We start from the raw sequence: 23143 nt of genomic DNA on the forward strand, positions 1-23143 counted from the left end.
TTCGTGGCTTCATATATTTCATTATCATTTCTAGTCATGTCATACAAAAGGTACTGACTTTTTTTTTCTTCCTTGCAGCATCAGCACTTTCATAAAATGGAAAAAAAAAAAACAACTCCTCCTCAGATGAGACATAGGTAAACCTGATTATTTCTTTAACTACCATGTGCAAGCTTAATTCACGGAACCTTCCTTGTGGCCTTCATGCAGCTAGTACCTCAAGGGGTGCATCTTCTGGAGTGTTGGTTATCTAATGTTAGAAGAAAGCTAGTAGTGAGTGCTTCTTATGCTATATAAGGCAAGTTAGTCAGTCCCTTTGTGCTTCTATTCCCTATAGATTATGTGAAGACAGATTTTTTTTCTCTTCCTGAGCAGAGCTGTGCCTTGAAAATGCTCTGGAATGATCTCGTAGAAATGCATGTGATATTTTGTAGAAATTTGTGTTGTACAGTACCAATCAGTTAAAATTCTTGAATTGATGGATCAGCTCTGACGCTGAGTGAAGCCAACCTGTCAGACTCCTTGACTTTGAGTGATTATTGAACAGCTCAAAGAGCAAAAAGAAAAAACAAATTGTTCAGAGTGGTGGAAAAATGAACTCCCAAAACAACTGGAAAAGATTTAAACATTATTCCTTGGCGTATTTGTGAGCAACAGAAACAACCAAAAAGAAAAACAAAAACGAAAAACAGCAAAAAGAAAAACAAAAAGAAAAAGAAAAAAAGAAAAAAAATGAGACAGTAGTTCTGTAACTGATAACTCTCATATCCAAAGCTTTATTTAATTGAAATGCAGAGGGCTGTGTTAAACCATAGTGTGCACATTTGAGGAACATGCTATTCTGTAGAAAATTAGCATATGTGACAGCTAAATATTTGAAAAGAAAGAATAAAAATTAAATTAAAAAAAAAAAAAAAAAAAGGAAAGAAGTTGTTTCTATGTTAATGAACTCAGCGTGTAAATCTGGAAAACAAATTGAGTCTCTGAGAAGTGGCCAGATGTGGAGATGAGGAAAAGCTTCACAGAAAACACAGTGGTGGAGAGAATCATTTTGGGGAAAGCAGTTAGAATTTTGTAAGCAGAGGTGGCATCCTGTGTATGTGAATGTCTGTGGAGACAGCATGTGCTCTAACAGTATGAATATGTTGGAGGGTTGAAACAATGAGAGAGCTGAAGCAAAAAAGTTTACAGAACTTTGAGCTGGAGTTCTCAAAAAAACATGGTTCCCTGAACCACTCATGTCACGATGCTCTGGTACGACATGATATCTCAGAGGGGCTGGCCATAATGGAACATTAGAACCTGGACAAAAATGATGAAGAAAAACTGCCACTGGTTCAAGAGCAGTTACTGGAACAACATTATAATTTTGCTGCAGGAAATCCCTGAATTGTCATTAAGAAAGTAAATGTGTCTTAACTTTTTTGCAGATGCACTGAACAAGTTGTACCAGTAACACTTTTGTTTGTACTAAAAGAGACAGTAGATGATCAAGCTTCCAGTGGTGAGCTTAGAAGGAAATAGTGAATGGAAAGTATAGATAGTGGAAACTGGAAAAAAAAAAGGGGGGGGGGGGATGGAAAAACTGCTATTTTAGAAATACATTAAGCACTTCAACATGTCACCTTGTAGGAGAGAGAGAATAAAGTCAAGGTTTGCAGGATTCTTTGTAAGAATCTCTTGGCAGAATACAAAACTGAATTTAGAGAGCCCAACCTACCACAATTCAAAAATACATTTCTTTGCCTAGGGACAACACAAAATGAAGGAACTGGGGAGGCTTAATACTTTGAAAGGAAAGTATGAATAAAAGCTTCAACAGAATTGCAACATTTTCATGTTAGTGTAGAAAAAAGGCAGACCATTTGCCCAGGAATATACTCAAAAGAACTAAATAAATATGTAAAAAGGAAACATTTTCCACTACCTACAAGGAGAGAAATTCTGGAGGAGATGGCTTATGCGAAATATTTTTCTACTCTTGATGCCTCAGCAGGCTTCTGGCAGCTGTTCTTAGACAAACAGAGTGTATGTTTATGCACCTCCAACACCTCCTTTGGGAGACACAGTTTCCTCCAATTGCCATTGGGTTGTGGTTAGCACCATAGGTGTTTCGCCAGAAAATACAACCATTTTTGTCTGATGAGGGACATGCTAAGACCTAAACAGATGACACTGATCTGGGAAACACAGTAGAAGAGTAAGACCAATGTTTCCAAGGAGCTCCCAAAGAACCTGAAGTGCTGGCCTTGACCTCAACAAATAATAAAGAAATGTGAACACCGTCTAGTATGTATATTTCTCAGAAAATTAAAAGAAAAAATAAAAAAAAAAAAAAGAAGAAGAAAAATGGGAAAAGATGCAAGAAAAGAGATGAGAAGGGAGAGGAAGGGAAAGGAAGATGCACAAGGATTCTTTGCAACATAGGAAACTTAGTATCTTGTGTGATTTCTTCCATCAACTGTTTGTATTGCTGCTTTGCTAAAGTCATTGAGTGAAATGAGATGCAAAACTTAATAAAAAATCTGCAAGAGTTAAGTGAAGAGGCCTTTGCCCTTTGAGTAAGCATAAGTTGAAACTGGTGGTGGGTGTATCCAGTCAACTCAGATGATGGCTGATAGACCACCTCTGTCGAAGGATTTGACTAATATCCAGTGACCAAAAAAGGAAATGTAAAAGAAAAGTATCATCAAGAAGAATAAAAGGCCATGGTATTAATATATAATTAAAGAAAGATTGATGGATTTTGTATATGTGTCAGTATTAGAAAAGCTATTGTTGGCATTACCAAAACAGAACTGAGAAAAACAGTTCCTTTCTGGAAAGGACATGTATAAGAAAGAGGCAGTTCACTTTCAGGTGAGTGATTTAAGGTTACAGACTTCTTCTATACAGCTGTGGACAAAAATATAACGACAAATTTTGATAAATTGTTCTTTCTATAAACAAATCCAGACTGTGAATGTCAGGAGAGCTCTTTAAGACTAAGGCCTTACAAAAAACGCTGTGTTAACACACAGTATGGCTAAGAAACAAATTCCAAGCCAAAATTCTTTATCAGTTTTAAGAGGTTCAGTTAGAGTATTATCTCTGTTTTCTCTTTATTGGTACTCATATGACCATCCCTAAATACAATAGGAGGAATGTTACAACGATGCTCACACGTCTCTGAAAAGAAAGGATCAGTGAGTATTAGTGCTGTGGAGGCTATCAGGGCTTGCCATACATACCATAAATACAGGCCTCCACAGCCAGTGTTATGGAATAGGACATACTAAAAATGCTTTCTCCTGCTGACTCCCAGTTATATGCTGGCAGTAGATTATTGTGCTGAGCTTCCTTAGATGTTTTTTCTAGATTCCACACGCGACTGTGACCATCAAGTCCATTTTCATTATAAGTGATATACTGATGTGTATGATGTGCCATTGCTTATGTGCAAGAGTTCAGGCAGTTTGAAAGTAGGCAATAAATGTACTTAGTCCTGAGCTCCAAGTCCCTGCTCAGCAATATCCTGCTCAGCAATAAAGCTGGGGGAGTTGGCCAGGGGAGCTGCTGCTGCTTGGAGATGGGATGGGCATCAGTCAGTGGGTGGTAAGCAATTGCAATGTGCATCACTTGTTTTATGTATTTTTGTATCATTATTATTTTCCCTTCCTTTTCTGTCCTATTAAATTGCCTTTATCCCAACGCAGGAGTTTTACCTTTTTTTCCAATTCTCTCCCTCATCCCACTGGAGGCGTGGAGAGAGCGAACGTCTGCATGGTGCTGAGCTGCCTGCCCAGTAAAACCGCAACATCGTATTATGCTTTCATTTAATCCACATGTGCAGTGCATACATAGCTGAAGCTAGAACATCTCACTCTCAGATATATGTCCTAACTACTGCACAGGGGTTGTTTCATTATTCACTTGCCTTATTTCTGGGCCTGGAAACTTAATATATTGGTAGCACAGTAGTCCCAGGTTGATCAGGAAGGCTGCTCCCCTCTCTGACCACAGCACAGCAAGTTCTGTAGTTCCAATGTAAGTGCGGCTGTTCCAGTCTTTTAAAGTAAAGGAATGGACTCAAACACTTATTTTGTTCATGTATAGGTGAGGAGGAATTAGAATTAGCCTGCTAATACCACAGCTGGATTGAAGTCCATGAAGGACAGAACATCAAATGATCCTGCCTTCAGCATGTGTTTGGACTCTATGGTACCATAAGGCCCTCTAAGATACTGTAAGGCCCTGAGCATCCTGATCTAGTAAGATCTGTTTTGAATGTAGCATTGCATTAGATGACTTTTAGGGGTTACCCTACAAACTAAATTTATTCTCTGATTCTATTATTATGAAGTCTTCCACATCATGTCAGAGATCATCCATATCCATTATAACCATGCACATATTATGTCTGAATGAAATTATTTCAGCATATAATAAGCATTGTCATACTTCCTACAATTCATAGGGCCATTGATTCAGTCTATATAGTGATTTGATTTTTTTTTCTTATTTCATCAGCATTAATAAATGCTGTACATTTTCCTAAACAAACCATAGAACTTCATTTACTTAATGGTTAATTAGCATACGTTGATGACTTTTTTACCCCATTTAAGGAATTTTACTAGGCTCTCCTAAGGCAAAAAACCTGAAATGTGCAGAACCAGTTCCTTTCTAAATATAATTTGTTATTTTTTAATAATTTTTAATATTAGTATTTAATCTTTTTGAAAGGAGAGGTGAACAGAGATACTGGTCTCTGGTATTACATTGTGCTTCAGCAATGCCTGGAGTTTACCATGGTGAGCCCCAATGCTGAAACTCCCTCATTCTATGTAACACAGCCAAAAAAAAATCCTTAAGAGAAAAGAACCAGTGAACACAGCACTCACTGCAGACAGCTTTGTCCAAAGATGGATGGAGAAATACAATTGAGGTAATTGGTTTTTAGATCAGGACCACATCTGTATAGATTAGAGGTATACAACATAAACCAAAGTTTGGAGCTACTCCCAGTGTAGAACACTGGGGAATGAAGTTCAATTTTCTGTCATCCTTTCAAATCCGCACTGATACCCTCTGCCTCTCTTTGTCAAATGGAATGCAAAAGATGCAAAGACGTGAGAGCTGCAATGCCATCACCAGACTTCAGAATGTTTCCATCTCCAAAGCCTTTGTTTCGTTTGCAAGAGTGAAATTCAGTGGAGAGAGTGTGACTTGGCCAAAAGTAATTGAGAAACATGCAAAATAAAATGAGATAATACCATTTGAAACAGTTTGATCCAGAAGATAAACTGTTCTGAGGTCAAAGCTCACGGGTTCACAGAAATGGTTAAATAAGAACTTTATATTGTCTAGCTCCATGTGTATATTGAATCTTCTAATGGTGATTCCTTGGTGACGGAACAGATAAAAGTAGTGTGTGACATTTTCTGGTACCAGCAATGAGAAACACCTGCTGTCCCTTGACTAAGTAATACAGCAATATAAACCTGTCCCGGCAGAATGGTGCACCCACATTACCTACATGCTTATCATGCTTGTGGGCTGAGTCATGACTTCTGTAATCTAGTTACGTCCATGCAATGTCATGTTAATTCGATCAGCCTGCCTCTGCCTGGGCCCAGAGAAACACCTGAAGGTAGCGAGGAGACAAAGGCAAAATATGGAAGTAGCTAACAAATCTCTGAATCCTGAACACTGGACAATCCAAAGCTCTGTTAATCTGCAGTGCTAAAGTGAACAAATAAACAGATTTTAAATAATAGTGAAAATCTCTTGATATTTGAATGCAGAAAGGGATCACATGCTAGGAACAAAAATACGATATTATTGTACAGTCTCTTTGGTAGAATCATGTTACAAAGTAAAATCACTTTTATTACAACACATACTGAGGCAGCTGTGGACACAAAAGTAAACAAAAAGCTATGTTGCTTTTTGGAAGTAAAAATAATAATCTGTTGGTTGTTGTATTGTATCTGATTGGTGTGAACCAAGGACAGAAACAGAAATGGAAAAGCCTGAGAAATGCTTTCTTTTCATGATGTTTCCAATACTGATGAGTTCAGCAAAGAAAATAGATTTCTGCAAGAAATCTCTCAGAAATGGCATGTTCCAATTAATACGATCAGACAGAATCCTAATTATAAGATATCTCCTTTATTGAAAAGTATGCCCCATGCTTACTGTTTGGTTGAACTGACGCTAGGAGATACGTGGTTGTAGTGTATGCTGGAATGGTAAGGTAACTTAACCGTGAAGTCCAAGAGCAAAAAGATACAGAGAAATAAGAGACTTTAAAGATAACTGCTATGATGCGTAGTAACATTTCAAGGGAAAAGGAATTACCAGTTAGCTAAGCCAAAATTTAATTTTTGATTCAACAAGCTAGGAGGAAATATTTTGATTTGGGAAAGTCAAAACATTTCATTTTGATCAGATATATGAAAATTAAATTTACTGAACAAAATGTTCTCAACTATTTCCATATTTATTTTATTTTTTATTTTTTTAACGAAATTAGAATCACAGAATGGTTTGGGTTGGAAGTTACCTTAAAGATCAACTAATTGCAACCCCCTCACCTATATTAGTTTCAATAGATATGAGTAGAGAGAGCATTCAAACTACTAGGATTTCTCATGGCATAAAACCAGTCTTACCAATGTAAATATTCATAAACAGCTTTTTATTTGTTTGTATTTGAATTTAGTTTATATTTGTAGGCTTTTCTTCTTCATTCAGATGTATTTGTTGTCTGAATTTCATAGTTCTGCTACAATTAACAAATGAAATGGAATTTAAATTAAGGAGACAAAGGAATCGTACAGAGCTCACTTTCAACATGAATATGACCTGATTTGCCAGAATATTACAAGTAAATTTAATTTTTATTTTTTATTCTTAGAAAGGCATATGACAAATTTTAGCAGAACAAAGTAAAAATCCTTAACCTTTCATTCTTCTGCCTGTAAAAGGAAGATGTCTAAATTGCACAATACTCTCATCTTCTCAAATACTCATACCTTCAAGCCTTTCAACATCTATGGTGAAAGCATGCTGCAGTGATCATTTCTTCCAGCTATAATTTATGCATTGTAAGCTTTCCTATGTAAATGCAGGAAATGTATTTGAATACATTGGGAGATGCTGTAGCTGTGGGCTTTTGTTTTCAAAACTCTGTTAAAGAAAAAAAAAAAAAAACAGTGGAAGAGTAACATATATCTAGTATATGCTCAGTCTTCTGCCTGTGGGGACTCCCAGCAACCAAAGCAGTGCGGTGTTTGGAGCGCAGTGAGGATCTAGATCTCTCACCTTTGGACCTTTGGCAATTTGCTCCGAGCTTTCTAAACCGTTTGCCTCAGCTGCTTGCTACAGACTATATAAGTGAAGGTCCAAGTCAGAAGGCTCACTCTCCCTCTGAGGCAGTAGGGAAGAGGTGAAGAGGGGAGGGAAAGAAAAGCAGAGGAAAAGAGAGAGCAGCAAGAGGGTTCGGGGCTCGCCATGGGCCCTGTGCAGCTCTTGCTGCTCTTGCTGCTGCTCAGCAGTGGTGTTCTCACACGTAAGTACCGCCTTTTATGGCAGCGCTTTTTGCTGCTTTATTTATGAACTCGTTAAAACAATGATAATGCAAAAATCAGCAAGACAGTGGTTTATAGAATTAGAGAGGGTAAGTGTGGTTAAAGAGGCCATCTCTTCCCTTCAGAGGACTAGGCAACTATAGGAGGATCCCAACATAGGAAAAACCACAAATGTTTTCTGGTGCCTTTTGATCAGATTTAATGTATTTTACAACTTATAAGGAATTCACGTAGTTTATTTGGGCCTGATTGTTTTTCTGTAATGCGGTCCTTGTTCACATCCATGGAACTACTGCAGCTTACAGTTCAGGCTTATGCCAGGTTTTGCTGAACCATGTCTGGGGTGTGTGAAAAAAAAAAAAAGGGAGCAATAAAGCAAAATGTATTTGGCAGGTAGCACTTAGGTTTGAAACACAATTTTGTGTTAAGGAGACACAGCCATCAGTAGTAGTAATAAAAGCAGTAGACCAGCAGAGGTTTCCTTCTAAAATCAGAAAAGACAGTCTGGATCAATATGGTGCAGTGTATTGTGAGCTATCTCTTTGCTTCCCAAGAAGTGACTTTTCAAAATATGACACTGTAGTGTTATGACTGCAGGAACCTCAAGGAGGGAAATGAGTCTGGGGCCAATTATGCAGTTCTGAACCACTGTCAGGGTTTATATGCAGATCCAAGTCAGCATAAATACACCTTTGCAGGACTACCATTCTGTTCCTGACTGATGTTACAAAATTTTGAACGATGCACTTGTTTCTAATGCTTAATATTAGCGTTATTACTGTTGCTACTATATTACAATAGAGTGGTCAGCCTTGGAATTCCCATTATGGAAGCCTGGAAAGTCTGCAGGAAATATTCTGAAAAGTGTTGGCATTCATGTGTGATGTCCAAGGAATGACATAGCACCACATGAGTGCAGCAAACTTACTAGGATATATTTTATTATATTTACAATAGTCATATGGGATGTGTCTAAGACATAATGGAGCAAACAATTCTTAAATTAAATAGTCCTTCAATTCATGTTCTTTTTCTCCAAAGTGTGAACTCTGAATATTCACACTGGTTGCCAGAGAAAGCATATTGATTGTTTAAACAAAATAATCAACAAGTATATTTATCTTGATCGATATAATTCAATCCTATTTATTGCCCTACATTGTTTACCAAAAAAAGATTCTTGGAATAAAAAGGTTTAATAGCAGAGAATTGTAGTATTACTTATCAAAGTTGTCATTTTTCAAATGTACAAAACGCGAAATAAGCCATTCATTCATTATGCAGTATTTCTGTGTTCCAAATAGACAAAATGTTTAAAGCAAGCAAACTATGTTACAAGGTGTATTTCATCTGTCTACCTCTGAATTTTGTGCCTATTGTTTAAACTTTTTCATGTAATACAGAACCATTAAAAATACTTGCCAACCTAGAAGCTGATCCATCTCCTTGTAAATCAAAGTAATTTAATTCAGTGAAAAGTACATCAAAAGTTGGTATTAATTAGACAGGCCTTACAGTGAAAATGTAGTATTTCCTTTTATATATACATAGTCCTTGCTTTATGACTATAAACTGCCTGTGCAACTTTTAATTCTTGTTTTTATTCTTTACAGAAGAAGAAACACCTGAAAATGGAAATCCCGGATGTTCAAGTAACTGATTTCTTGCATCTGCTTCTGTTGTCTCATGTTGCTATATTAACTAAATACAATATTCAAAGCTTTTTCCTATTCCACACATTTCTGCCTCAGAAATAAGTGTAACAAAAGTGATGGCAATATTCTGAAGCCTTAACTGTCATTTATTTTAAGTATTTAATTATCCATAAGGCTTAACCATAAGAATATCAAAAGTTTTAGTAAAATCAGAAGAGATGAGATAGCGTTTCTAAACTTTTTAAAAAGCTCCCTTTAAGAAGCTTTTTTTTTTTTTTATTGTTTTGTTAATTTCTTAATTCTCAGGTGTGAATTCCTTAATCTGGAAATCCCTGTTTATCAGATGTGAAGCTTTACTAGTGAGGTTATGCACATTACACTTTACCATGAGCTGAACCTCACTTCTGATGTACTCTTCACAGTGGCTGCTAAACTCACAGAATTGCAGCTGGATATCTAACTAAATAACTGCAAAATAAATCATCAACTCTGTCAGCAAGGACAGCAATTCCTTAAAACAAGTCAAGACTCAGGAAATGCTGACTTTATGCCCTATCTCCATAATGAACTCTGACTGGCCCTGACTGCTTGGTTAGACACATAATGTTCCACCATAGGGTCAAAGTACCAAATAAGTTGTTTTGTCCGTTGTCCCTTTTGATCTTCAGGCTTTTTTTTCAGTTGTTGGATACTTTAGCACCACCGCCAGGCAACTGAGGCTATTTCAGCTGCCTGAAAGAAATTCAAATTCTTTTCTGGGCTTCACTGCCAATTTCTTGTGTATTTTTGATATAATAAATTCGTTGGTATTTGCATTTCTAATCTTATCATTTCCGTATTCCTTTTCCATCTATTCCTGTGCAAAAGCAGAAAATGAAGCAATAATTAGCCTTTTGGCTTTAGCCTAGCAGATATTGGTATTGCAAACATTTCTGAGAATGTCCAGCTAAGCAGTGATAAAGTCCAGGACAGTAAAAAGTAACGGGGATAGTGGTGATTTTTTTTACTGCAGTTAAATTTAAGGTTAATTAGATGACTTAAATCATTTGTCAAATGTTTGTCAGTAATGCTGGTTACTATATGGTAGCAAGTATTAATTATATTATATTAATTGTCGAGCACTTTCCTGAAAGTAATCTAGTTAAAACACTATTAAAATAGTTAAAGCTTATAAAAATTATAGTCCAGTGAGGAAATACAATATCCGTAGTAATGTTCCATTCTCCTCTCTAAGTATGCAATTCTGTGGTATATATGACAAGATGCCATTTCATTTGCCCTGTGACATGATAAATATTTTATAAAAGAGGAAGAGTACACCTACATTGATGGCAGGTGTAGGCAAGCAAAATCATACAGATTTGATGGTGGGCATTTGGGTTTATAGCAAGATGACTGTACCTTTTTCTTCTGCAAAAGTAGATCAGATATGTTGAGACAGTCACAAATAACCACATAGTAGATATTTAGGAAAATGAGTTTCACTTGGCATCACTGTAATGTCACAGTAGCAGTGAGCTGCTCAGTCCGAACAGAAGGAACAGTTATTTCAGGTTCAGATACAGCTAAAATGCTTTAACACAGTCACTGAAAATACCTGATCATATGTTTAGTTTAAAATGATGCCTGTAAATATAATGGGAGTGAATTGTACCTGAGGATATTATATGGCCTACATTATACATTCCAGAAACAAAAAGAATATCTTATAGCTCTGTATTTGACACTGAGCCAAAATATTCTTTCTTTATGTCTCTGTTATGATGTTCATTTTTGCTTGTAGGATTTAAAATTACAGACAAATTGCCTCTGAAAACAACAGCAACACATTAAATAATGGTGAAATTCATCCTTTTGAGGAATCCCATTATGTTTTATGGCTTCCTTTGATATAAAAGAGAAACACCTCTACTAATCCTTCCTCCTGCCTTATCCTCGCTCAAAAACTGAGTGGTTTTGTCTTGCAGTAGATGGTCTTTATATAGCAAATTTTATATAGCAAAAATTTAACACCATTAAAAAGTCTACTCTAGTGAAAATCATTGATCTACTAAGTGAATTCATTACAGTATATCACATTTCAGGAAGATGTTCTGTAGATTCAGATGAAATAGTAAAATGGTAATGGAGAAAGCTACTTTTGATGTTCTATCCCTTTCTGTGTTTATTTGTTTTCAGTCTTTCCCATGTGATTTAGGTAAAGAGTTTCTTGCATCTTTGAATTATTAGGCAAAAGTCTTAGGTGATTTTATTCATTTTATTAAGAATTTAAAAACTGCCATTTGATTAGTTTATTTTTAAAGTAATGGGGTCATTCTTAAAACGGTTCCACATCCTAACTTTTCTGCTGGTTCTGTCATTAACTCAATTAGGTGTGATTTTGAGGCCAGGTGGGGTCATATTGTCAGTTCTCATTCTATACAGCATTGGACCCAAAAACTTATGCTTCCTCCAAAAATTTTTGTCTGAGCTATAGCTACTTTAGAAAATATCCAGCTGACATGAAGGCATTACTTCTCTGTCTAAAAACTCCCCTATTGCAAGTATAAAAGAGAGTAGTGGGGCACTTATGCTTCCTTTATGAGGGGCATTCATTTTAGTTACACGACATTAAGTATGTATTGTAAGGATCTCAATATGCATAATCCTACTAAGTGATAAAAGCTCTCTTGCTTTCCTAATTGCAGAAGATGCAACCAGATTTAAACACCTCAGGAAATATGTTTACTTATATGAAGCAGAAACATCAAATGGAATCACGGGAACAGCAGATTCTCGAAGCGGTTCAAAGATCACCTGCAAGGTAAGGAAAAGAGGGTAAATACAACTCATTGGGACTGTATACTGAGTAACATAGGAGCTGGCAACTGAGAAACATCCTTCAGTGTTTTTCCAAACAGGATTATTCTTTTGAAAGTACATGTTGAGAGCCCTGAAGACTAACCCTCCCTATTCTAGACAGAAGGCACTTCATACCTTCATACCACTATATTAGTGTTCTGTCTTGATCTGGCTGTACTTTTAGGGGAGAGAGGAAGAAGACCTGGTAGTTGAACTTTGCTTCGCTACCAGGCTGAATGTGTATCAAACAATTCTAGAGGTTAAACTAAGACAGCTCGCTGATGCCATGAAGACCACTTGGTCACCTGTTGGTGGTAATAGTCAGGCCAGGATCAGTGCAGTAGGGGTAAAAGGCTCCACAGGGCATTAAACTAATGTCCATCCTGATCCTGCACCAGCTTGCCAAAAATATTCCTTTTTAAATGTTTTTTCAGAAGTTGAGTAGATGGGGAAAGTATTCTGTATTTAGCTGACACAATTTGACAGTCTAAACATCAATCATTATAATGACTCAAGTTTTCATACAATTTTTCTAGTACTATAAATTTTCAGAACCTAGGTTGCTTGTTTACCGTGTGTATACTCCATGCCATTAGCCAAGCCAATACCTGCTTTCAAGTCTTCTACCTCAAGCTACCTTAAGCTGTTTAGAGCAGTTTGGAATCTTTCCCAAGAGCTGCTATCAGCACAATTCTGACAATTTACCAAGCCAAGGAAGACTATGTTCTCAAAACTGGATCTGGAAACATGGTAATGAAAAAACAGATAAACACATCCTGTTTGTGTTTTCAGGTTGAACTGGAGGTACCACAGCTGTGCCACTTCATCCTGAGGACAATGCATTGCTCCCTAAGGGAGACGTTTGGTGTTGACGCTGAGGGAAGATCCATGCTGAAAAAGTCAAAGAACTCTGAAGACTTTGCAAATGCCATGTCCAAGTAAGCAATATCAATTATCAGTACAATACATCGATATCAATACATCAATACCTGTAGCCTTGACACTGAACAGCTGGTAATGTTACAGCCCTGACTATGCTCTTCCAGGCTTAAAACACACTGATGATAAGGTGGCAGGTTTATACGCTATTTCCACAGCAATACTCTCTCTATTATATTTAGGGCTAACTTGATACAGTTCTCGGTTGTGACTAGGGAAGTGTTGTTTTTTTTTTTTCTATCCAGAATTTTCACTTAGAATGTCTTTGTAATTTGTGTCATTTACATAATGAAACTGTTGGTTAGTCTCCCAATAGATTACTGCAAGTGGAAGGTTCCTTCTTATAAGGAAATTCTCAAATGGCTGTCTGCAGCCATTTTGAGATCATTTTCCATTGCTGATATGGTACAAAGACTGTGCAACAGAAAGGCATTTGAGACTGAAGTCCAGTTTTCCTATCATGATCTTTAATGACCTATGGGACTTATCTTTTCCTTACTTATCTGCTTTCGTAGCTTACTGCTATTATTTCCTCCACCCAGCTAGACCTCAGTGCTCTTTAGTGTGTTGTATTCATGCCCCTTTATGCATGCTTCAGCGCCTCACTATCCACTTCCTCTTGTTTCCCAAGCCATTTTAAGCCATAGATTTTAAAACAGCTTAAGGAAGTGTTAAAATATTTTTTTCAGAAAACAATCACGGTTTTATTTAAAAACCGCAACTAGCAGAGAATCTTTCCCATCTTTTTGTAGCCTATTGCAGTAGTTAATAATTACCTCATTCTAAAAATTTGCTTATCTCCTCTCTGAATTTGTGCAATTCCAACTTCCAGCCATTGCTCCTGATATTTACTTGTCCTTAGATGACGTAGTCTGGTGATATCAGAATGTCCTTGGTTAGAATTTTGCTGGGAAATACCTACTTTAATAGTAAGACTTTGTAATAGTAGTAACAATGAATAATAAATAATCATAGACCAAAATAAATGTGATGCTTTAGGTGTAGCCCATCATTTTATTGATAGCATGTTCTTCACCATGTGGTTTTGACATGTTTTCATACTAATGTTGGGGATTTTTTGGACAGACATGAGCTAAAATTCAGCATTCAGGATGGAACAAAAGTCAAGCTGTATCCAGAGAAGGATGAACCTTTGAATGTCCTGAATCTCAAGAGAGGGATTATCTCAGCTCTGCTCGTGCCAACAGAAACAGTGGAAAATGTAAAAACAATTTCTATGGTAAGTATTTTGAAAACCATTCACATTATTTCCTTAACAAATGGAAGAAATCTCACCTAGTAGAATTACTCCTAAATATAATTTTCAGAAGACCTGGAAATTCAAATGAGAGAGGGTGCGTTTCTGCTAGATCAGAAAATGTCTGACAGCATGAATAAAGGTACCAATTTCTTTCTTCTCTCCAGGATACTATATATGGAAAGTGCGACACTGAGGTTGAATTCAAATCCAGGAAAGGAAATGTTGCAGAAGATATATCAATTAACAGGAACCTTAAAATCTGTGACAATTTCAGCCCAATCAGAGACTATGTCAGTCCCATTGCCGTTGTGAAGGGATTAGTAAGTATACCACTAAAATTCTGTAATATAACATTCTTCACTGCATCACTTAAAATGATAAACAACTACTAATTTTGTATTTATCTTATAAAAGCTTCAATAGGTTTTCTGTACCCTTGCGTAAGAACAGACTGTGATTTTGCTGGCTGTCAATAGAGAAGAACAGATGCAGACAAAAATAATATAAGTACCATCTTCCATGTTCTTCTCATGATTTTTTAGAGGAGACCATCTCATAGTTTGTCTTCTATAGGGGAGTTGGTACTATTGATTACACAATAACCTATCAGATCATGTACAAATTGTTTGTTTAGTGGGTCAAAATTTTCAATATTTCCATTTCACGTAAAACATACAGTCCACCAACACCCTGATATTTTTGTGATGTGCAGGACAGGGCTCTCTGCCCTAAAGTAAAAGTTTTGACGTACTGTTCAGGCTATTAGGAATCCACAATGATCAAATGCAGTTGCTTCCATGAATATTTGCAGACTTCTTCCTGATAACATGGCATCTGTGCCTTTGAGTGTTTTTCCTAAAAAAAAAGGAAAAACACAGGACTTCATATAGTTCTGAAAAAATACATTTATTGATTTCTGCCACTTCTACAGCTTGTTGTAGAAATCTTTAAAATGTGTATAATAAGAGTGAAATTACAAAGAACATCAGCTTTTATGCGGGGCCTGAACTACTTTAAAAATTACAAACTAGTTCATATGAATGAGTCCTTTATCGTAAGCAACAGGGGATCGATCATGAAGTAACTACTAAGCCAAACATCACAGTGAGGCCAGAGGAAAAACTTCAGTGGGATTTTTGCCTGTGAAGAGACTTAAGAATAAAGATTACTACTAGCACAATTTCCTCTTTGTGTGAGAATGATTACAGTTATGCACCATCATTTTCAATATACTGTAACTGTTAACATTACAGAAGATGTGTGGCAGCCTGTAAAACTATGTTTGTTCCTATATTATTCAATAAAATGACTGCCATATTGTTTATTTTACAGAACATCCCATTATCTACCCTTTTGAGTAGTACTCAATTCTGTCATTACAATATTGATGCAAAGAAAAGGCATATAAGAGATGTTGTCTGCAGTGAAAAACACCTGTTTCTGCCTTCCTCATACAAGTAGGTTGCTCACTACTAAATATAACACTTCTAAAATTAATATTTATTTAGAATGATGATGTATTAAATTCTGCCATGACTTCTTCCCCAAATATGCATTTTGTTCTCAAGGAGGCAAAAAGCATAGCAAGATCCCTCAAAGGTATTTAGACTCATCTAAAGCTCTGAATATTTCTTTGTTTGCTAGAAATCGTTATGGTATGATGACAGAGGTCAACCAGACACTGAAGCTTGAAGATACTCCAAAGATCAATAACAGAAATTTTGATGGAGGTACAACTGCGATTCTCAATAAATGTCAAATACGGGAACTTTTTTTTGTAACAGTGAATTCATTAAAGATGTGTTTGAGGGCACCAAAAAATTAAAACAAATTTTAATGAATCTTCATTGATTTAGACATAAAAAAGATTTGGGTAGAAGCAGGGGAAAATTGAAAAATTTAAAAACACTTTGAAATTCTAAATGATCTTTGTCTTTTTATTTTAATTTTGAAATTAATCTTTATAGTTAAAAAGTTATAAATAGTCTGGAAAATAATTTAATCTTTTTGGAAATGAGCTTAATAATACTTTCTTAGTTAACCATAATTCCTTTTGCAGCTTTTAACTTCAGCTGCCAAATCTAAACAGTTCATGATTTCTATAATTAGGTTCTGAAAAACCCTTCTTTAAAATGCAATTCTTATTCCTAGTCAGAGTATATTTCTCCTAAGATACGTTCATTAAAAGTTAGAAAAGCAAACTCTGCTAATATGAAAGGTGTCAAGGAAATGTTTTCACGAAATTTTAAGAAATTTTATGCAAATAAGTATCATGATTCTGCTTTGGAGAGAATTGTATTTAAACTCTATTCCATTATTTTTACAAACTCTTCAGCTGTTAAATTTCATCAGTTGTGGTATAAAACAATCTACAGTGTTGATATTAATTATATTGCGTATAGCAAAAGGTAAAAATGAACACAGGTCCTTGATAAAGATATAAAGAATGCTATTTTTTCATTGCTAGATGAACTGGAAGAGAAAGGACTTGCCCTGGAAGTTGCAGATGCCAAATTTTCTCGTCAGGGTGATGCTGTTTTGAAAATTCTTCAAGAACTGCAGAAACTTGCAGCCTCCCAGCAAAACCAGCAGAGAGCAAGACTCTTTTACAAATTTGTTTCTGGACTTAGAAGTTTACACAACACCACTCTTGGCTCTCTTGTACCAAAGATGATGGAAACTTCAAGGTATGTTCCAACAGTTCATTATACAAATACAACATGTATCAAATACATAGCAAAATAATTTCAAAGTTGATTTGCTTCACACTCCTTTAAATTGTAGTTTAATGGATGTAAAGATTGTCTTTCATAAAGATAAGTATCATACTAATTTTCTAGAGAGAGAAATGAGAGTAAGTAAGAACTTTGAATTTAATATTTTTCCATCAGAAATTCTTGGATGGTAATGACAACTTGAACATTAAATATATGAAAACAATATAAGAATTTAAATAGGTCTGAAAGTTCTAGGTTTCTGTGAAGTACTAATATTGCTTGATCATTATATGCTCAAATCTGCCAATCTTACTGGAAAAGCTGAACTATAAATTAGAGTTGAAGCACAGCACAGAGTTTTTCTCCCAACCACCATCCCAAGTGTGTACGCCTGATGCAATCCAGTGAATATGTTATTACAGCCAAATATCTTTTATCTAATTTTTCTCAAGGACAATGTAATACCAATTTCCAAGAACACAGTATTGAAAGTGAGATTTTTTGAGACATGAGGGCACAAATCTTTGGTCTGTCCTCCACTCCCCACCCAGACTATTCCTGTCCTGGCTGGACTTACACATACTTCATGCCTTCAGTCTGTTGAAGGATCAGAGCCTCAGGCTAGTTCAATATATTTTAATACGGAGAGGTATGGGAAAGTCTGAGGTTGTGGAGAAAAAAAAGATATGCCTGTGTAATGACAGTATTGTTAATACTTTATTCTTGTTCATATCTAGTCATTACATTGTAGCTTGTAAAACTAAGAAACTTGTTTCTGATAAGCAATTGCATGACTTGCTTCCAGTCACACATTAGCATACATGATTTATATTAACACACCTTAATAAACACGTCAAATGTTTCTTTCAGACATGAAGCATGCAAGGATAACAGCAAACAAGGAATTAATTAACCAAGGCCATCCCTTTTCTTTTCAGTTCCTTCACAGTTCAGGCTCTGACTCAGTGTGGGACTCCAGAGTGCTATAGTGCCATTCTTCAAATACTGAGAACTGGAAACGTGAATCCACTTGTGGTAGACTTGGTTACATACACACTGGCACTATTGCCTTCTCCAACTCCAGAAAGAATACGGGAAATTCTTAACATGGCCCAGTATCAGCCAAGTAGAGCTTGTTTTTATGGCTTGAGTCATTCTGTTACTAAGTAAGTAATGGTAGCATGTAATTTTACAAAATAACCTCAAGAAAATATTACAAAAATAAATAGGCATTTCCTATTTTCTCCTTTTGTTTCTAATATCTCTGTTGCTTTAGGTTCTATAATGAGAAGATGATTGTGACAGAGGAAATAATGAATGTTGCAGACTTCATGATGTCACTGCTTGGCACTGATTGTTCTGGGGATGCTGAACTCACATACCTCACACTTAGGGTATTTTTATTTTTTCCTTATTGTAGCACGTGTATTATTTTACTTCTATTGGTGGAGAAAAAAAGTTTATCATTTTTCTATGTTTTTATCACTGACAGGCTATTGGAAACATGGGTGCAGTAATGGAGAAAGCTAAACCCAGCCTGAAATCTTCTCTTAAGACATGTATTAGAAATGAAGCTGCATCACTTTCAGTTCAGAAAGCAGCCATCCAGGCATTCAGGAAAATGACTATTACTGAAGAGGTAAACTGGGTCACAAGAACCAGCATAAACTGCTTTCAGTTCACCCTGACTGTTCACATAAATAATTGAATAAACTAGGACATTCCTATTAATTCATATTTTTTCTATCTCCCTTTTAGCTGTCTGCAGCTTTTTTGGAACTCCTTTAGTTAGTTTAGTTTTTGTTCACACATCTGAGAAGTTCTGCAGACATCAGATTTGGTGGGTGTTGCTCCTTTGAGATGAAGCTGCTTTATATAGACAGTTTCAATTCAAATGGGAAGTTTGGATCTGTTCCTGTCAGAGTAGCTTAAATGAAGTTCTTATTTGAAGCTAGGTTTAACTAAGGAATTAATCCAGATTTAAATGGATTTAACTAAGAAAAATCATGTTCCTATTCTATACTGTCACTTTGTTGTCACTGTTATTAGCAGTACTAGTGAGATTTATGTTTATAACACAGTTATATGAAAGCACCTCCTACAGAATGGGTGACATTATACAGTGCACTTCAGCTAAGTATAGTGAAAAACAGTTTCAACATCAACAATTTCCTACTCTAAAAGATGAGATCTTGTTTCCAGACAAGGTTTAAGGAGTCTGGGACCTGGAAGCACCTGGAGCTTACATCCTCAGATTTAGTATCATTTAAAACTTTTGACTTTTTATTATTGTTATTCATTATTTTCAAACTATGTTTTTAATTTTCCTGCAGCAGAATATCTTGATGACCTTCTTTTCTTAAACTGAATGATACTCTTTTTTCCCAAATTTGAAGGTTTTTCCACACACCAGAACACTTCAGATTCCCAACAACAAAAAATCATTATTCTAAAAAAAAAAAAAAAAAATTAACCTGCCAGATACAGGATAAGAAAATCTGTTTTAACCAAAACAGTAATTTCTATTAAAAAAAAATCCATGAAAAGAAGCTTTATCAGAATAATACCTATGAAAAACATTTGGTCAGTTTTAGAAACAAGGTGCTCTGTATTTACACAGTCCTAAAAAAATACATCCTAGAAATTCTTTCACCCTATATGTTCCCAAAGGAGCTTGACACTATGTCTACTAGCCAGCTCATCAGTGCAAAACATATCCTTCTCTGTTTACATAGGACCGGTCAGCACTTTTGAAAGTGTTCCAAGGGGATGCACTTGCAGACAAACGTCTAGCAGCCTATCTCATACTGATGAAAAATCCTTCCCCAAGTGATCTTACGAAGATTTTGAGAGTCCTAACAAAGGAGAAGAATGAGCAAGTGAAAAGCTTTGTAGCCTCACACATTGCCAACATCCTAGACTCTGAAGAAGTAGGCATTGAAGAGTAAGTAAAATTTTGTTATATACTGCTCTCCTAAGAAGAACAGTTTTTCCATAACTGCAGTGGTTGTTATATTAGAAATGCAGTTTTTGCATTTTTGTTTGTTTGTTTGTTTGGTTTGGTTTGGTTTGTTTGAAGAAGAACATCAGCTGGGTAAATCTATGTTTTTGTTAGAGCATTGCCAACTTGCACTCTTGCCCTTAGTCTTATTTTTATTAGTAGTATGTACAGAGAGCTAGCCATTTACAGTCACCTTAGTTGTATGAATGTCTACAAGGGAAACAAGAAATCTTATACCTAAAGCTAAATGCATTTCTGGAATTCATACTAATCATTTTTGCATTGCTATCCTCTTTCCTAGTCTTAAAAGCCGGCTTGAAGAAGCTCTGAAAGGAAATGAGGTTCCAACAGCCAAAGATTTCAGAAAATTCTCACAAAATTATCAGGTTTCCAAAAGAGTTTCGGTACCTGGAGTCGATCCCATCTCTGCCAAAGTAGAAGGAAATGTGATATTTGATCCAAACAGTTATGTTCCTAAAGAGACTATGCTAAAAACCACCCTGGATATATATGGATTTGGCCCAAGCGATATCTTTGAGGTACAACAATTACTGAAAGCTTTTGCTAGTATTCAGCTGTTTTCTTTCTCACTTCTGTTTGCTTATAACAACTTTTCGTGAATAATGTATTGTTTTTACAAGCTTTGGGAGAAATCTAAAGATCACTATGCTTACAAGGAGACTTTCATTTGATCTCAATGGGCTTTACAGCAAGCCATCCATTATGTGATGTCACTTGCCACTGACTGGATGGACGACCCTGTTGGAGTTATTGAACGCCTCAGCTAGGGTAAAATGAACCCATCTGTAACAAATTGACTTCATGCTAATGAGTCATTACTGGCACACTGAAGTACTCATAGTAGATTCTAAGTGAGATACAGCCTATGTGTAGGTTTTATGTTGGACCTCAACAAAGAAAGAAAATGAATCGTAAGACCTAGTATTCTCTTCTGTTGCATATCTTCCCTTAAGAATCAGAGACTTGTAGGATACACTTTAAATGCATTTTTTGTTCCCTAGAAAGTCTGTTTGTTGTAAAGCTCCAAAGAAGTGGGGAAGCTCTCTCAGTTATGGCATTGTTCTGTTCATTTCAGCTTGGCTTGGATGGAAAGGGTTTTGAACCAACACTGGAAGCTTTGTTTGGAGAGAAAGGATTTTTCCCAGACACTGCAAGCAAGGCCCTGTACTGGGTTGACGGCAGAGTGCCAGAGCAGGTTTCCAAAGCTCTCTTTGACTACTTTGGTTACTCCCAGGATGGCAAGCAGGATCAGGTACAGTTTGAAAACATTATCTGTGCAGTACAGCATTCCTATATTTACTCAGTAATTGCAGCATTTACATGCTTATTGTATCTGAGCTTTCTCCTTTTCTGGTACGATAAAATGGAAATCCTTAATGCTATTTAGCAATGCTCTTTTGTAATTGCATGTGGGAGAGGCCTTTGTCTGGAAGCAGACAAAATGGCAAGAACTGCACGTGCAGATTACCTAACATTAACCGAGTAATTGTTCTAGATGCGTGATCTTACAGATTTCTCATAAATCTACTTTACTACTTTCTGACTGAATTTTCAGGAGGTCATGAAAGCAATAATGCTTAACCTTGAAAAACTGTTAAAAGAATTAAGCAACAAGGAAGCTCCTGAAGGAAGAGCATATCTGAGAATCCTGGGAGAAGAACTTGGGTACTTGAAACTCAATGATTTCAAATTGCTGGGAAGCATGCTTTTAAAGAGCATTAAAACTCTTCAGAGTATTCCTGAAATGGTATGTTTCTGGTGTACTAATATGTGTTATTCATTTGTGGTTTTTTTTTCTACAATTTTTTTAAAGTTTAGATTGTGTTGATCTATATCCATTCTATGTAAAGAATGGATATTTGATGCCAGTGCTGGTCACATAAAAATAAAATTATTTAAAATGAAATACCAAAATGTAGTCTGAAGGACTCTGAGGAACCTATAAAGACCCCTTAATAACCAAGTGGAGTCCTCCTGGAAGATGGGTGAATGGAAGGGCAGAAAAAAAGGCGGGTTCAGATCTTATTGTATGACTGAGATATCTACTGAAACAATGCCCAAAATCTCAGTGCTTGCCAATATGTTATATTACTAGTTTTTTTATTATGAAAAATGTACATTAATATTAAACAATAGTCTATCATCTTAAAAAGAAAAGGAGATGTAGTACAGTTTAGGAGTATTTAGTAAAATGCTGCTTTCAATTAAGCCAAAAAGTGTTTTGCCATTGATTTTGGAGAAGCCAGTATGTTACATGTCATCTAAACCAACTCACTTTCATATGTGTATGTCAAGACAGGAGATAAAATGTAGAATCCAGCATAGATCTGTTAATTTCCTTGTTTGATTCGCAGATTGCACAGGCCATCTCAAAAGGTGTTGACAGAGACTTATTTGTCCATTACATGTTCATGGACAATGAGTTTGAGCTCCCAACTGGAGCAGGTTTGCAACTGAAGTTTGCCTTGTCCGGAATAGCGACACCTGGTGCCAAAGTAGCTGTGAAGCTTCATCAAAAAAGTGTAAGTCTCAACAGCTCTCTTTGTTCCGTCTTCTCCTATTAATCTACAATCTTGTTTAGGGATTAGACTGTAACACCAAAAGAATGTTAAAGACTACAAAATATTCTTGAAGTCAAAAAACAAAAACAAAACAAAAAAACCCCTAACTTATTAGAGGTTAATATGTGGTAGTTTACATTACCAGTGAATATGTGGATATTTACATTGAAGTGAGAAGTAATACATATGATAAATTAAATACGAGATATAATGAAATGTATGAATGAAATGTACTTTAATCACCCTTTTACAATAATCCTTTTAATCTCTGTGTAGTTCTCTATGTATGCTTTCAAAATGAGAGTAGTGCAAAAGCTACAGCAAGTGAATTAGTTTTCCAGACCAGTTAATAAAAATTTTTGATGTAACCAAATCAAAGTGAAAAATTTGCTTTACAATTAAATATTGAAAAAATGAGCTAAAGGAAACATTTTTTATATGAAATTAAACATATTTTAACATTTTAAAAGTTAAAGAGGGTGTGACAAAATTAATTCTCCAGTTAGAGTGGAAAATTTTAAATGAAATATTTATATTCTTTTTTCCAGTTTTAGTAACTATTTTACTCTATTT

The 23143-nt window shown here is 35.8% G+C and overlaps 1 protein-coding gene across 1 annotated transcript in view; it reads left to right on the forward strand.

Moving 5' to 3' along the window:
* The first annotated feature begins 7497 nt into the window (after positions 1 to 7497).
* APOB (apolipoprotein B) overlaps positions 7498 to 23143 on the forward strand; it is a 37576-nt gene continuing 21930 nt past the window's right edge. The window contains exons 1-17 of the mRNA XM_040553319.1: positions 7498 to 7555; positions 9188 to 9226; positions 11917 to 12032; positions 12863 to 13008; positions 14096 to 14249; positions 14435 to 14590; positions 15603 to 15727; positions 15915 to 16000; positions 16738 to 16957; positions 17926 to 18153; positions 18264 to 18381; positions 18480 to 18626; positions 19723 to 19931; positions 20290 to 20527; positions 21085 to 21261; positions 21565 to 21756; positions 22364 to 22531. Coding sequence (XP_040409253.1) covers positions 7498 to 7555; positions 9188 to 9226; positions 11917 to 12032; positions 12863 to 13008; positions 14096 to 14249; positions 14435 to 14590; positions 15603 to 15727; positions 15915 to 16000; positions 16738 to 16957; positions 17926 to 18153; positions 18264 to 18381; positions 18480 to 18626; positions 19723 to 19931; positions 20290 to 20527; positions 21085 to 21261; positions 21565 to 21756; positions 22364 to 22531 — 2577 coding nt within the window. The remainder of the gene's footprint in view (positions 7556 to 9187; positions 9227 to 11916; positions 12033 to 12862; positions 13009 to 14095; positions 14250 to 14434; positions 14591 to 15602; positions 15728 to 15914; positions 16001 to 16737; positions 16958 to 17925; positions 18154 to 18263; positions 18382 to 18479; positions 18627 to 19722; positions 19932 to 20289; positions 20528 to 21084; positions 21262 to 21564; positions 21757 to 22363; positions 22532 to 23143) is intronic.

The sequence above is a fragment of the Cygnus olor genome, chromosome 3 (assembly GCF_009769625.2).
Source record: "Cygnus olor isolate bCygOlo1 chromosome 3, bCygOlo1.pri.v2, whole genome shotgun sequence".
Classification (NCBI taxonomy): domain Eukaryota; kingdom Metazoa; phylum Chordata; class Aves; order Anseriformes; family Anatidae; genus Cygnus; species Cygnus olor.